Below are 15,862 nucleotides of genomic sequence, written 5' to 3' on the forward strand. Positions count from 1 at the left end.
TTTTATGTATATAAGATCTAGATTGGTTATTTATGGTTGGTTTACACAGCTTTGTGTGTGTGTGTGTGTGTGTGTGTGTGTGTGTGTGTGTGTGTGTGTGTGTGTGTGTGTGTGTGTGTGTGTGTGTGTGTGTGTGTATTGTGTTGCTTACATTGTTGAGATTTATTTACACTGCTGTGCTTGAGAGTCATCATCTACCGGAACCAAATTCCTTGTATGTGTGTGCATATACATGGGCAATAAATGAGATTTTGATTTTGATCAAAAAGTCCACATTAATATAGATGGCTTACTGTGGTATTCAAATACAAGAAAAGACTTAAGGTTACTCTTATAAGTAGGGAGTCACCAATTGTGTAATTATGTTTTGGGGTTTTTTGTCATTGCTCGTGTTGGAACTGTTAATATTGTTCTGTTGAAAAATGAATTTTAAAAGGGAGAAAATGTACTCAGCATGCTGTAGTAATAAAATGTCATTTTAATGACAGGCTGCATGTAAAAGATGGACGTTACTTGGAGTTCTACGAAGTGAATGCCTTAGACCTGCTTTGTTTTTAATGGCCAACAGGGGGAGACTTGGGTGGACATCCATGAGAAAATGAAACAAAGATTTATGAAAACTCATTATGAACACTCATTTATGAACACCTTTTTCTGTCTTGTTGGCCATATGAGTGATTTACAACATTTTTACAATGTTTTAGATTAAACAAAACACTTTCTTTAAACTACACTGCCCAAATGTTTCATTTGAGGACATAGAACATTGTTACTGCTAAATGAGTGAGAACTGTGCATTTTTAACATGTGTACAAAGGTTTGGTTTGCAAGCTAAACTTTGACCCTTTGTAGATTTCAGCATGTCCAGTGTCCATCATGTTATCAAAGTGTCAAGCTGGTCCAAACAGGTCATCATAATTGTGTTAATACTTAGCGGCGAAGAAGGGTCAACACAATTGGAGGGTCAACACCAAATGCAAAACATGACGGGCCTGGATACCTTTAACAAAAACAGACGGCCATTGGCTGTGTGCTCCAGAAAAAAGAGAGAGAGAGAGAGAGAGAACAATGGAGCAGTCCCCAGGTAGCATGATGGAATGTAGGTAAATTTTTACATGGCTTCATTAAGTATGCTACAATAACTGTACAAATAAATATGCTCATTCTAAAGGCATTAATTGGGGACTTTTATTAGGTTTGACTGATTATGATGAGATGATGCGTTATGACACACATGTACACTGAGCTATACAAAATGTAATTCAAAAAAGCAAAAAAGAACTTTATAAAATGAAAAAAAAAGCTATTGGTTCTGTGTGAACTGCACATAGAAAGGCCCAGCCAGCAGGCAAGTCCCTTGTGAGGCGACCATGCTGTCGGTCCTTTGGTCCCAGGATCCATTTATTAAGTTTTTCATTTTCTTTTTCCATTTTTCATTCTCCTGCTGGTATATTACTAGCACTGCAGCTGTAACGGCCTGTTACGGTCACCAGAAGGTTAAACTTTTAAGAATTGGGAGGTGTTTATTGGCAAAATGTCTATAGACTGCAGATTTCAGTCAACTGATGTCTATTCGTACCCCAGCAATTCAAGTGCATAATTCTAGCCAGGGTGGCTGCTATATGACAAATATTTTTTTTGTCAACCAAGAGAGATTGAAAACAATTTAGATGTAGACTGTTTCCCATAATGACTGTCCAGTGTATTTCTGCGGTTATTTGGAGTAAATTGGGATCTGCCCTGGAGTTTTTCCTCTATCTGTGGAAGGCTGTCATGCCACCGTTTACCTCAGCTGTCAATGCTGCGTGAGAACTGCCCACTTTTATTTAGTCAGTAAGAAGCTGTAAAGCTCTCTGAAAGGAGTCTGATATGAGTTGATGAGTCAGTAAAGGTCACGTCTGACCGATGACAGCCAAGTTAAGGTTTTCTGTTGGTAAGCACTGCTGCTGTTAGCCTCTGTTAGTTGCTGTTCGCCAGTATTAGTGACTGTTTCTTTACAGAGGATCTTACACTGTGCTCTGATGATTAGTGAATAAACTTTGAATTGATGTGATGATGTAATCAAACTGTTTATAAGAAGGAAAGTGAGACACTCAAGCCTTAGCTAAGATAATGTTAGCTTATAACCAGATGGTATTGTTGGGATGGGAGGTTTACATGTCTAATCTACTGACAATAAGTAATTGGAATATTGGGGATAAATAAGCATCTTATGTACATTTTCATGTGTTAGAGCCCTGACATCAGTTCAGGAAATGAGGCTTGAGGTGAGGAGGAAGAGAATGACATTTTGTTAATAGGAATAAATTAACCTATTAATAGGTATCGTCTTGATGCATTCTCAATCATCCAGGAAAGTAAATCTCCAAAAGTTGAATCTGTTCAAAACGCTGCGTCCAGATGAACAGATTCAACTTTTGGAGACTATTAATAGGTATAAGTTTTCATTTCGTTGATGAAGAGAACCCCTTATGATAAACAGTGGAAGACAGGACTTAAATACACAGAAGGGTAATGAGGGAAGTGGAAATAGCTGGGGAGACACACCTGACACAAATGATCATGATGCTACAGGGAAAAGTAAAACTAAACACACTGAACATGGAAACAACAGACCTTTCAAAATGAAACAGGAAACAGGAGAGAGGACAAACAGACGTGATAACACAAGCTTGACAACATGGAACACGCAGACGTGAAACACATGACAGAGTGGACAGGAAACATGACATATAATCCAGGGAGCATGGATGATAATATTGACTAAACTAAAACTGACCTAGACCCTAACTAATAATAACACAAGAGCCTCACATTATATCAATGTAACACAAGAAATCAAAAATACAAAATCAACTGAAAATTCTGGGTCGCAGACCCAACCCCCTGACATGCCTGTGGTTAAAGTCGTATTTGTCACTGTCACAAAACAGCTGTGTATAGGCAGGGGAGGACCCAAACTCAAAACTCACGGAGACAAACGTGAAATCAAAAATACTGCTTTATTGCAGGCATGGAGATGAAATAAGGAACAAAACTAAACTGGGAACCTCTAATAATAATGAACTCAGGGAAGACACTGGGAGAATAACACACAGCTATGAGGGAGGACACGACACTGAACTCAGGAAGACTGAGGACTTAAATACACACATGAGATGATCAGGAGAAGTGGCAACACATGGGGGAACAGCTGAAACAAATGAACATAACGATGTCACTGGGGAAGTGTAAAATTAAACACAACGAACACAGGACCTCTTTCAAATTAAAACAGGAAACATAATGAAACGCAGACATGACAACATGAATTTGACAACAAAAGACATGCAGACATGAAACACATAAAGGACAAGGGAGACTTAACACCGGGGTTGAAAACACAAGGGGAAACTAATAAATAAATGAACTTAGAAAACGCAGTGAACTTAAACCTAAACCATAAACATCAAAATAAACTAAAACTCAAAACGCTGGGTCAAAAGACCCAGGATCGTGACAGTCACTCAGCTTATGAGTTAACAGTTTTTGAGAAGAATTGTCATGTAATACAAAAACAAAATGCACTAATGTAGTCTGACTTCTGATTACTCTGTAATGTTTACATTTTGATTCAAAGAAATTTTGATGTACAGCTTAAAACTCTTTTCTACTGTCCGTGCTGTGGTTCCTGAATGCAACATTAGCGTTGTAAGCCATGAACAAATGTAAGACGTTTCTTTTTTTCTCTCTTTTCTCTTGAAGACTGAACCTGCCAAAGTGTCAGTGACATTTTTTGTAAGTTTATATAAACCCACTTGCTGTAACTTTGAAAACAAAGAGATCTCAACATTAACCTCCCACATGAAGAGAAATCTCAAAATTTGTATCCTAAAAGTGCTCTGCTATATTAAACGGGTTAAAAACAAAGTTTCTGCACATTTCCTCCTCCTAGAATATGTCAAAGCCTGAAAAATACTTAATATTCTTGATGAAATAAGGCACTTCCTCTCTGTACAAGTTTCCTCTTTGCCTCCCCTCACAGATCTGCAATTTTAAAGATGAATGAAATCAACATGCGGTGTTGTGTAAGAGCTCAGAGGCTCCATTTAATGCAGAAACACATGTTGTTCAGATCAGAGTTCAGACTAGTTTCACTTCGACAGAACAGAAACTCACACAGTCACTGACACTGAGAGGAGAAATGGCACAGAAAGGAGTTCAGCTGGACCGAGAAACCTTCTCTTGTTCCATCTGTTTGGATCTACTGAAGGATCCGGTGACTACAGCCTGTGGACACAGCTACTGCATGAACTGTATTAAAAGTTTCTGGGATGAAGAGGACAGGAAGGGAATCCACAGCTGCCCTCAGTGCAGGAAGACTTTCACACCGAGGCCTGTCCTGCAGAAAAACATCGTGTTAGCAGCTTTAGTGGAGCAGCTGAAGAAGACTGGACTCCAAGCTGCTCCAGCTGATCACTGCTATGCTGGACCTGAAGATGTGGCCTGTGATGTCTGCACTGGGAGGAAGCTGAAAGCCATCAAGTCCTGTTTAGTCTGTCTGGCCTCTTACTGTGAGGAACACCTCCAACCTCACTTTGAATCTCAAACTTTTAAAAAGCATACACTTGTTAAAACTTCTGTGAAGCTCCAGGAGAACATCTGCTCTCGTCATGATGAGGTGATGAAGATTTTCTGTCGTACTGATCAGCAGAGTATCTGTTATCTCTGCACAATGGATGAACATAAAGGCCATGAAACAGTCCCAGCTGCAGCAGAAAGGACTGAGAAGCAGAAGGAGCTCGAGGTGAGACGACTAAACATCCAGCAGAGAATCCAGGAGCGAGAGAAAGATGTGAAGCTGCTTCAACAGGAGGTGGAGGCCATCAATGGCTCTGCTGATAAAGCAGTGGAGGACAGTGAGAAGATGTTCACTGAGCTGATCTGTCTCATCCAGAAAAGAAGCTCTGATGTGAAGCAGCAGGTCAGATCCCAGCAGGAAACTGAAGTGAGTCGAGTCAAAGAGCTTCAGGAGAAGCTGGAGCAGGAGATCGCTGAGCTGAAGAGGAAAGACGGCGAGCTGGAGCAGCTCTCACATACAGAGGATCACAACCAGTTTCTACACAACTACCCCTCACTGTCAGCACTCAGTGAGTCTACACACTCATCCAGCATCAATATTCATCCTCTGAGGTACTTTGAGGATGTGACAGCAGCTGTGTCAGAGACCAGAGATAAACTACAGGACATTCTGAGAGAGGAATGGACAAACATCTCACTGACAGTCACTGAAGTGGATGTTTTACTGTCACCACCAGAGCCAAAGACCAGAGCTGGATTCTTAAAATATTCACGTCAAATCACACTGGATCCAAACACAGCAAACAGACATCTGTTATTATCTGAGGGGAACAGAAAAGTAAAATTTATGGAACAACAACAGTCTTGTTCTAATCATCCAGACAGATTCACTGGATGGTTTCAGGTCCTGAGTAGAGAGAGTCTGACTGGACGTTGTTACTACGAGGTGGAGTGGAGAGGAGAAGGAGTCTATGTAGCAGTCACATACAACTATATCAGCAGAGCAGGGAGCTCAGATGAATGTTTATTTGGTTTAAATGACAACTCCTGGGCATTATATTGTGACAAACATAGATATATATATTTGCACAACAAAGTCCAAACTGTCCTCTCAGGTCCTCAGTCCTCCAGAGTAGGAGTGTACCTGGATCACAGAGCAGGTATTCTGTCTTTCTACAGCGTCTCTGAAACCATGACTCTCCTCCACAGAGTCCAGACCACATTCACTCAGCCGCTCTATGCTGGACTTTATCTTTTAGATTATGGCGACACTGCACAGTTCAGTCAGCTGAAATAGAGAGAAGTCACTGGGCGACAGTTCTTTAATGTTATGTGTTTACACATTACATGAAAATTCACTGCTACATTTTGGATATAGAACTGCAAGAGGCTTTATTGAGTTAACTGTCCCACTGTTTTTTTTTTTTTGTTTGTTTGTTTTTTTTACATGTGTTTGCAGCTTTAAATTGATATTTAATGGTGACTTATGCATTAGCAAAAGTGTATTTATTTACACCTCCTTCTTCCTGGAGTATAAAATTACATTCAAGTATTTTGACTGAGGAGTCATTTGTCTTCAGTTTCCTCAAAATCTTCATCTGTTTCTCATTTTTAAAATTTAAACTCTATATAAAGACAGCAAAATGAACAAATGGATAAAGAAACAGTGCTAACATTCATTAACAAAAGTTATATTAACCTTGAAACTCACCATTTATCTTTTCACAACAGAGTAAACTGTCATCGGATCAATGCATTACTTACATAAAAACAGAAACCCCAGCTCTGAACACTCTGAGATATAAATTATGGGCTTCTTTTAAATACCTTGTGTTTATACTTAATAATTAATCAGATTTCCTCTAATTGCAGAGCTTTTGCCAGCTGAGGTAAGTGAAGTTGTTGGGCCACCTGCCATCTCATAAACTACTCTGTTTTTTTCCAAATGATAAATCTGGGTTACATTAACAGTTACACATTTTCTACAAGTAACAAACTGTCTTGAGCAAATAAATATATGCCTACAATTACGTTGATTGTTTTTCTTATTCAAATGGAAGCAAAATGTACTCTTACTGATCATCATCAATCAAGAAACCAGTTTTTTGTCACAGCGGCGTACGCTGGCGTGCTGTGAATTGTGGACCCAAACGCAACACAAAGGGAGGTGGAGGTTGACTTGAGTTTCAAACGTAAAACGAGCCTTTATTATGGCTGATTACAAGAAAGCAAAATAAAGCAACAAGGACAGTGGCGAAAACAAAACTAAAGCCTAAACTTGGAAAACTAAAAAACTATGAAAACTGTGACAAGACTGTGGTAAGTATGACAACTATGAGAAGACGTGGAGGGAGGTAAAACCGACGACCTGACAAAGACAGAATGAAAACACACAGACTAAACACACACAGGAGGTGATCAGGGGAAGAAACACATGAGGAAACAGCTGACACAAATGACATCATGACACCTGGAAAAGTAAGACTCAGTACAATGAACATAGAAACAAGACTTTCAAAACAAAAACAGGAAACACTGAGAAATGTAGACATGACAACTAGAAAAACATGACAAACTAAGATGTGGAGTTAACACGGACTAACGAGGAGTGTAGAACATACAAAGGGAAAAGGGAACGGGAGCTGAAACATGGAGCACAAAGAGAGATGTATAAATTAGAGGTTATAGGAGAAACGAAACTAGAATGAAACTCAACTGAATCCCAACTAACAATATTAACACAAGAACTTAACATATAAACATGACAAGACGCAGACATGACACAAACTCGATAACTTGAACCACACAGACATGAAAAATCAAAGGTTAGAAACACGAACCAACAAAGGCGACTAAACCACTGCGGGTGAAGAAACAAAAGGATATAATAACAACTAACTATAACTGAGCAACCAAGAAGCTAACTATGACTAAATGAACCAAAACATAACCAATGAAAAATGAATTGAAGATGATTTGCACATGGCTTCTGATGGTGGACTCGTCTCTGTGCTTGTCTTTGTACTTTCATCTGCTCCCATACCACAAGTGGTCAGTCGAGTGGATAGCTCTGCATGTCGCAACTGATGCAACCCCAAATACATCAAAATCACAAATCACAATCATTCCACAGAGGCAAAGAATATCCAGGTAGCACAAATAGTGGTAAAAGAAATGTTTCAGTAGTGGTTCATCAGCATTTGTTATTGTTACTCCGAGTGTTATTGGAAAAAATATGCCTCAATCTTGAACTATGAAAAATGTCAGAATATAATGACCTTTTGTGTTGACTGTCAGGTCTATTTCATTTTCAAATAATACATTTAAAACAGAAGCTATCCCAAAGTGCTTTGAAGACTGTAACATTTACATTACAGATCTCCATAAAACAACAACAACAGAAAAAATGTATAAAAAGCTGAAAGGTCTGTTTTGTGTTTTACCTAATCATCATAGATAGTAAAAATGACAGTGATTTAGTGGTCATCAAAATCTGTTCACAATTTGCAAACTGATGACGATTAATCTCATAAATCATTACATAATCCTCTCCGGTTCATAAGCTCTGGATCTGTATTCATAATTTGCAGTTTCACACATCACCATTCAAAGCCTTAACACTTAACTAATGCTGAGGGATAGCATAATTAGCAACCAGCATCAATAAATGTATAGGCACAGATATATGTTAATTAGTGCTAAGTAACAGATTCATAGATAAAGTAAAGTATCACACAACATGTCATTTTTTCACAAACATGGTGGAGAGTTCTAGTTCCAGCAGCCTACACCTATTGCAGCATAACTAAGGGAGGATTCAGGGTCACCTGATCCAGCCCTAACTATATGCTTTAGTAAAAAGGAAAGTTTAAAGCCTAATTTCTTTTAGTGGGAGAAACATTTGGTCACTCTTCTTAAGTCAAGAAGTCACTTGGATTAGTGACCAAATGTTTGTTTGGAAAGACCCAGACCTGTCTATATAAGGTCCAACAGTTTGACCACCAATCCATGAAATCCAAGGAATTGTCAGTAGACCTCCGAGACAGGATTGTGTCAAAGCAAAGATCTGCGGAAGGTTACAGAAAAAATTCAGCATTGAAGGTCCTAATGAGCACTCTGCCATCCATAGATGGAAGAAGTTTGGAACAGGTAGGATTCTTCATAGAGCAATCAGGGTAGAAGGTCTTAGACAGGAACATGGCCAGAAACCTGATCATCAGTCTGACAGAGTTACATGTCAGCCCACCAGCAGTTTGCCAAAAGACACCTTAAGGACATTCAGATCATAGAAAAAAAAAATTCTGGTCTGATGCAACAAAATTCAACTCTTTGGCTTGAATGTCAAGAGTCATGTAGAGAGGAAACGAGCCACAGCTCATCACTTGGCCGATGCTATCTCTACAGTGAAGCAAGCAGTGGTAGAAGTGGTTCATCTTCCATAATGACAATGACCTTAAGTACACAGCCAGGATGACAAAGGAGTGGCTTCGGGACCACTCTATGAACGCCCTTGAGTGGCCCTGCCAGACCCCAGACTTGAACTTGTGGAGAGATCCAGGCTGTGTACTGATGCTTCCCATCCAGCCTGATGGAGCTTGAGAGGCTCTCCGAAGAATGGGAGAAAATAGATGTGTCACACTTGTACTCATACTTGTTTTTCAGCTACAAATGTTGATACTTGTTTATGATGTAGATCAGGGGTGTCAAACTCAAAGCACACTTTAGGTTGTGGGCCAAACAGGATAAACATTTATTGAACACACTAAAACAATGTTTTTTGAACATAAATATGAATAAAACAGGAATATTATTCCAGAATAAATAAACTTAGAATAAAGAATAACTTTAAATATTTTGCTGTCCAAAAAAAAAAACAAAAAAAAAAAAAACAACTATATCCTGTCAAGCTAGAAATATGAACATGCTGCAAAAGAATAAGTTAAAAAGTGATTTTAAGTAAATTCTAAAATAACATAGAATCAAAACAATTAGATTCTGTTGCTATTATGCCATTTTATATTAAAAAAAATTAAACTTAAAATATTTTGCTCTCCATAAAAATATATATCCTGGTTCAACATTAAGTGAGGCAAGTCGCACTGGTGCATTTGTGTCTTCCATAAGAGCAGATTCCCTTGAAATGCTTTCACCCCATCGTACATGTCAGTAAACACGTGGTCACGACCCTGGAGCTGAAGGTTTAAGACGTTGAGATGAGCTCTTATCTCAGATAAAAATTTAGGTTACGGTGCCCATTACATGCTCCGTTTTTAGGACTTTACCACACAGTGTTTCCTGGTGTATGATGCAGTGATATGCTGTTAACACACTGGTACAGTTCTCCTCCTGCATCTTTACTCGCATCATGCCGACTAGTCCACTTTTTCCAACGGCGCTCCATCTGTTGTAAGTTTGTCCCAGGGCAGTTTCATGTCGGTTACACTTTGTCATACGTTTTCAAAAATGTCTTTTCCCGTCGTTGTCCTGTGCATCGATTTAATGTCCAATATTTCCTCTGAAACGGGCAAATTGGAGTCCAATCTATGGATGAAGATGGCCAGCTGTGCAATGTCCATCATGTTTGTACTTTTATCCACAGCAAGAGAGTATGCAATAAAGTATTTGCTTCTTTCACTCAACTGTGTTCTTAAATCAGTGGCCATCTCACAAACCCGATCAGCAATCGTATTTCTCCTCAGGCTCACGTTTACCAATATCTGTGTTTTGTCTGGACACAAGACGTCGCACACCTTCATCATGCAGCTCTTCAGAAATTCTCCCTCGGTAAATGGCTGGGCTCCTCTGCTTCCACAACAGCTTCACTTTTTGATTTTGGTCTGGTGAAAAAACGTCTGCTGAAATGTCAGATTCTTCTTTAGCTCTTCTACTTTCTGCATGAGAACTGTGAGGAGATAACACAGACGATCCAACAAAGACTGAAACAAGGCACACAGACTAAATACACACAAAGGAGATTAGGGAAAGTGGAAACACATCATGAGGAAACAGCTGACACAAATTAGCATAATGACACCACAGGGGAAGTGAAACTAAAACGCACACACACACGAGAAGCTTGTCAACATAGGAAACACGGACATGACGATTAAACGAGGGAGACTTAAACACAAGCATACTGAAAGTAAAAGACAAACCGTATAATACTGTGAACAAGAACAGACACAAGGGACGAAAGAGAAAAATATATATTGATTATAGAAATAACACAGAATGGCCTCCTCATGATTTAAGGCAATTTTACATTTCTACAGCAGATGATTTTTACATTGTCTTATTGTATAAAAGTTATTACATAATAAACAGAAATCTCCATGTCTAACAAGTCTCGATCAAAGCTGTAAGAATAAGACGAGACTTTGTTAAGTGGGGTTTTTGTAAAGCAGGTTTAATGGACAAAGAAGATTTTGAGCTCAAAGTTCAATCACTTTAAAAATAATGACGGGAACTTTGCTGCTTCACTCTCAGTTTCTACTTGATATCTTTGGATTGTCGGAGCACTAAAGTTGCTGAGATTCAAGTGAACATCTCATGATGTGTTTTCAGTGCTCTAGTCTGATAGTAAAAGTATATTTCAAACACATGAAGTCAATCACTTATGTAACAGATTTATCCACCAGTCCTAACAGCATCATTTAAAACATTTCAATAGAAAATGTTTTAAAAACAGAGACTATTATTTTCAACACAGAGCAGAATACAGGAGGGATATGCACTATAAGCCCAACCCAGTGTGAGGGTCCATGTTTCCACAGTGAGTAAATAAATACAGTACTATATGCTGCTTAGCTAATAGAAACTGAATTTAGTTTAAAATACACTTAATGACAAAAGATACTTGACTGTTGATTTGGTGTAGCATTAATAATCTTGGAAGTTAGACGACCTCTGGAAGATGGACTAGCTTTAGATGAAAACCGTTTTCGTGTCTCTCCTCTTCTGCTTCTTTTTAACAGCGGACGTCCTTCAGGATCTCTCTCCAGCCAACCAACACGGAGTCTACTGCCTTTAGCAGATGCTGCTCTGCACTTAACTTCCTTTGCCTTTCATGATAAAAAGTGACCACTGCATGAGAACCATGAAATACTCTTTAGACTATTACACAAATTTCACTCTGGAATTCACAATGTTTAGTTTCACAAGTATTATATGTCTAAATCATATAACACAGATATTCACTTTTTCTTGAGCCACAAGCAAGTCTGCAAGAAAAATGTCATCTTCTGCTCTCGCTTTGTCTCACTGAGCAGCCATTTCAACTCTACTACATTAGGAAGATAAACAAGCTGTTTGTGTTTGTATGAAGAAGGAACATGTGGAGGTAAAGGGGACAAAGTGCTGCTCACAACAGGTGGAAAAAGAGGAAAAAACTTGTATTCTTATATAAAAAGCATGGTTATTTCTGTTGTGGTAGTGATAATAAATGTAAAACCAAAACAAAATGCAAGATTTTTTTTAGATATTTATTTTTTGCAGGAACACTGCTATATATATATGCTTTAATTAATGCAGCAGCCTCTGCTGTTCTGACAGTTACAGGTTTAGAATATGGTCATGTGACTATAACCATGAGACATTTATGTCCAGAGTTCACTAATGTTGGACTTTTCATTTATTTATATAGAAGAAAGGGTTAACAAGTTTAAACGTTGAGGTGAGCAGTAAATAAAAGTGTTAAACACACAGTATCGCTCTCAAACTGCTCCTCTTCCTGGAGTGAAGCACAGCCTGATGACCCTCCCTCTTCTTCCTGCTCTTAAACACAGCACCTCCTCTCTGTCCACATGTTTCCTCGTTCCCTCCCCTTCAGATCTGCACTTTGAAGATGGGTGTAACCAACATGTGGTGACATGTAAGAGCTGACAGGCTCCATTCACTGCAGAAACACATGTTGTTGAGATCAGAGTTCAGACTAGTTTCAGTTATAAGGAAGAGAAATTCACACAGTCACTGACACTGAGAGGAGAAATGGCACAGAAAGGAGTTCAGCTGGACCAAGAAACCTTCTCTTGTTCCATCTGTTTGGATCTACTGAAGGATCCGGTGACTACAGCCTGTGGACACAGCTACTGCATGAACTGTATTAAAAGTTTCTGGGATGAAGAGGACAGGAAGGGAATCCACAGCTGCCCTCAGTGCAGGAAGACTTTCACACCGAGGCCTGTCCTGGAGAAAAACACCATGTTTGCAGCTTTAGTGGAGCAGCTGAAGAAGACTGGACTCCAAGCTGCTCCAGCTGATCACTGCTATGCTGGACCTGAAGATGTAGCCTGTGATGTCTGCACTGGGAGGAAACTGAAAGCCATCAAGTCCTGTTTAGTCTGTCTGGCCTCCTACTGTGAGAAACACCTCCAACCTCACTTTGAATCTCAAACTTTTAAAAAGCATAAGCTTGTTAAAACTTCTGTGAAGCTCCAGGAGAACATCTGCTCTCGTCATGATGAGGTGATGAAGATTTTCTGTCGTACTGATCAGCAGAGTATCTGTTATCTCTGCACAATGGATGAACATAAAGGCCATGAAACAGTCCCAGCTGCAGCAGAAAGGACTGAGAAGCAGAAGGAGCTCGAGGTGAGACGACTAAACATCCAGCAGAGAATCCAGGAGCGAGAGAAAGATGTGAAGCTGCTTCAACAGGAGGTGGAGGCCATCAATGGCTCTGCTGATAAAGCAGTGGAGGACAGTGAGAAGATGTTCACTGAGCTGATCCGTCTCATCCAGAAAAGAAGCTCTGATGTGAAGCAGCAGGTCAGATCCCAGCAGGAAACTGAAGTGAGTCGAGTCAAAGAGCTTCAGGAGAAGCTGGAGCAGGAGATCGCTGAGCTGAAGAGGAAAGACGGCGAGCTGGAGCAGCTCTCACACACAGAGGATCACAACCAGTTTCTACACAACTACCCCTCACTGTCAGCACTCAGTGAGTCTACACACTCATCCAGCATCAATATTCGTCCTCTGAGCTACTTTGAGGATGTGACAGCAGCTGTGTCAGAGACCAGAGATAAACTACAGGACATTCTGAGAGAGGAATGGACAAACATCTCACTGACAGTCACTGAAGTGGATGTTTTACTGTCACCACCAGAGCCAAAGACCAGAGCTGGATTCTTAAAATATGCACGTGAAATCACACTGGATCCAAACACAGCAAACAGATGTCTGTTATTATCTGAGGGGAACAGAAAAGTAACAAAAACAGAACAACTACAGTCTTATTCTGATCATCCAGACAGATTCACTGCATATTCTCAGGTCTTGAGTAGAGAGAGTCTGACTGGACGTTGTTACTGGGAGGTGGAGTGGAGAGGGGGAACAGTTTTAGTAGCAGTTGCATACAAGAATATCAGCAGAGTGGGGGGGAACAAAGAATGTGGATTTGGATATAATGAGATATCTTGGTCATTATGTTGTGACACAAACAGTTTTCAATTTTGGCACAATAATGTCCACACTGTCCTCTCAGGTCCTCGGTCCTCCAGAGTAGGAGTGTACCTGGATCACAGAGCAGGTATTCTGTCTTTCTACAGCGTCTCTGAAACCATGACTCTCCTCCACAGAGTCCAGACCACATTCACTCAGCCGCTCTATGCTGGACTTTATCCTGTAATTTATGGAGACACTGCAGAGTTGATTAAAGTCAAACAGAGAAGACAGGTTCATGTTGATCCCTGACCATTATATGTACTTGTGTAGTTTCTAAATGAGGCTTTACATTTTAGAAGCTGAGAAGTTCAGTGGTCCATTGATGTGTGAAAATAATATTGCACTTATTCAAACTGTACTTACATTTATATACCTTACATCAATATAAATCTGAATTTGTTCTTATGGCTGATAATCATGTGAGTTTAAATGATACTACTCTTCATATTCAGCATGTTTGAAATCTGTCATCAGTCTGGTTAGTGGTTTTATTCTGTAGTTGCTGTAGTGGGTTGTCAAATTCAACAATATATTGGAGCTGCAGTGATTCATCAGTTAGTCAATGATTAGAGAATTGATTGTTTATAATTATTTTAGTCATATTTAAAGCTGGTTCCAGTTTCTGAAATGTGAAGATTGTTGATTTTCTTCATCAAATATGACCATAAACTTAATATCTTTGAGGTTTGAAGTTTTAAAATGTAACAAAAATTTGAATCCTTCAGGTTTTTGATATTATAATTATTGTATGTATGTCTTTTTTCAGATGAAATGTTTGCTCACACTCGATCATTTATACATTTAAATATAAAAAACTAAATCAGCGGTCCCCAACCCCCGGGCCAAGACCGGCGCCGGGCCGCAAGAGAAGAAAAAAAAATGTATTTGTACCCGTACTGGTTTTATTTTGTTGTATTTATCCACGACACCTTAATAGCCGGTCCGTGACGCACAAAAGGTTGGGGACCGTTGAACTAAATAACACAGGCCTGTATATTGTGGAGGATAGACATGTTTCATTGCCCTGAGCTGTGTCTGGCAGGCAGAGCGTCTCCACAAATCTGATGGTTCTGATTTGAAGAAAATGAGCTGAGGGAGACACCTGGTGGACAAACACAGACATGACAAGAAGAAAGACTAAAGTGCAGAGGGGAGACAAACAGCTGGAAATACTTGTTGAAAAGGATTGTCATGCTTCAGAAAAACACACAACACACACTCTAACAGTCCTTTATTTGTACTGAAGGAGACACGTGAAGAAAGCAAATCACACAATAATGAAGTGAACACATTTATAGCCAGTGTTCAACATGATGGATAGAAATGAAAATCGTGGAGCATTTATGCATTTTTAGGTCTGTGTCTTACAGCAGAAGCAGCATTTACATGAACTCACTGGCCTTTTTCCACTGAACACTCTCTTCTTCATCACCTCATCTTCCTCTTCTGACTGCTGCTGAGCTCCAACCCTTTTTACCTCCTGGAGATGATTCATATTCACTGATATTTCACTCATGACACAGAAACTGTTCAGCTTTTCCCCGTTTATTAGTCTGTTTATTAGGAACCTCTGTTGATTTTATATGTAATGGATTTTTCTTTTTTTCATTTTACCTTTTAAGGGTTTTCTCATAGTAGTTTTGGGGAGTTTTTTTTTAATTAGATTTACAGCTTCAGAATAACTTTGTGATGTCAGATTAGAAAGTCTGTGTCCAACCCTGGTGTTTGATCAGATGTTTGATCCCTGCAGAGTTGGATTTTTATATGAATGTTGAATTTGATGTATTGGAATTGATTTAGATTTTTACTGATGTATGATTCGTTGTAAAAAGTGGATCTACCAGCAGTTTATTTCTTTGTTATT

General features: G+C 39.3%; 2 protein-coding genes across 3 annotated transcripts; both read left to right on the plus strand.

Moving 5' to 3' along the window:
• The first annotated feature begins 4,183 nt into the window (after positions 1-4,183).
• On the plus strand, positions 4,184-5,885 carry LOC134616961 (tripartite motif-containing protein 16-like). The gene has a single exon (XM_063462092.1). It carries the CDS (start codon positions 4,184-4,186, stop codon positions 5,855-5,857), a length of 1,674 nt encoding a protein of 557 aa, XP_063318162.1. The 3' UTR covers positions 5,858-5,885.
• Positions 5,886-11,704: 5,819 nt separating this feature from the next.
• LOC134624641 (tripartite motif-containing protein 16-like) lies at positions 11,705-14,511 on the plus strand. 2 transcript variants are annotated; one of them, XM_063469659.1, is made up of 2 exons: positions 11,705-11,720; positions 12,545-14,511. In XM_063469659.1, exons 1-2 carry the CDS (start codon positions 11,705-11,707, stop codon positions 14,245-14,247), a joined length of 1,719 nt encoding a protein of 572 aa, XP_063325729.1. In that variant the 3' UTR covers positions 14,248-14,511. The 2 variants fall into 2 exon arrangements, with proteins under 2 accessions (XP_063325729.1, XP_063325730.1); XM_063469660.1 differs by lacking the exon at positions 11,705-11,720 and having other exon boundaries at positions 12,532-14,511.
• Positions 14,512-15,862: the final 1,351 nt, after the last annotated feature.

This window comes from Pelmatolapia mariae, linkage group LG3_W, assembly GCF_036321145.2.
Source record: "Pelmatolapia mariae isolate MD_Pm_ZW linkage group LG3_W, Pm_UMD_F_2, whole genome shotgun sequence".
In the NCBI taxonomy this organism is placed as follows: Eukaryota; Metazoa; Chordata; class Actinopteri; order Cichliformes; family Cichlidae; genus Pelmatolapia; species Pelmatolapia mariae.

Bases quoted from the DNA above. Each gene is read 5' to 3' on its own strand.
- LOC134616961 (XM_063462092.1), top strand. From the start codon at position 4,184: ATGGCACAGAAAGGAGTTCAGCTGGACCGAGAAACCTTCTCTTGTTCC.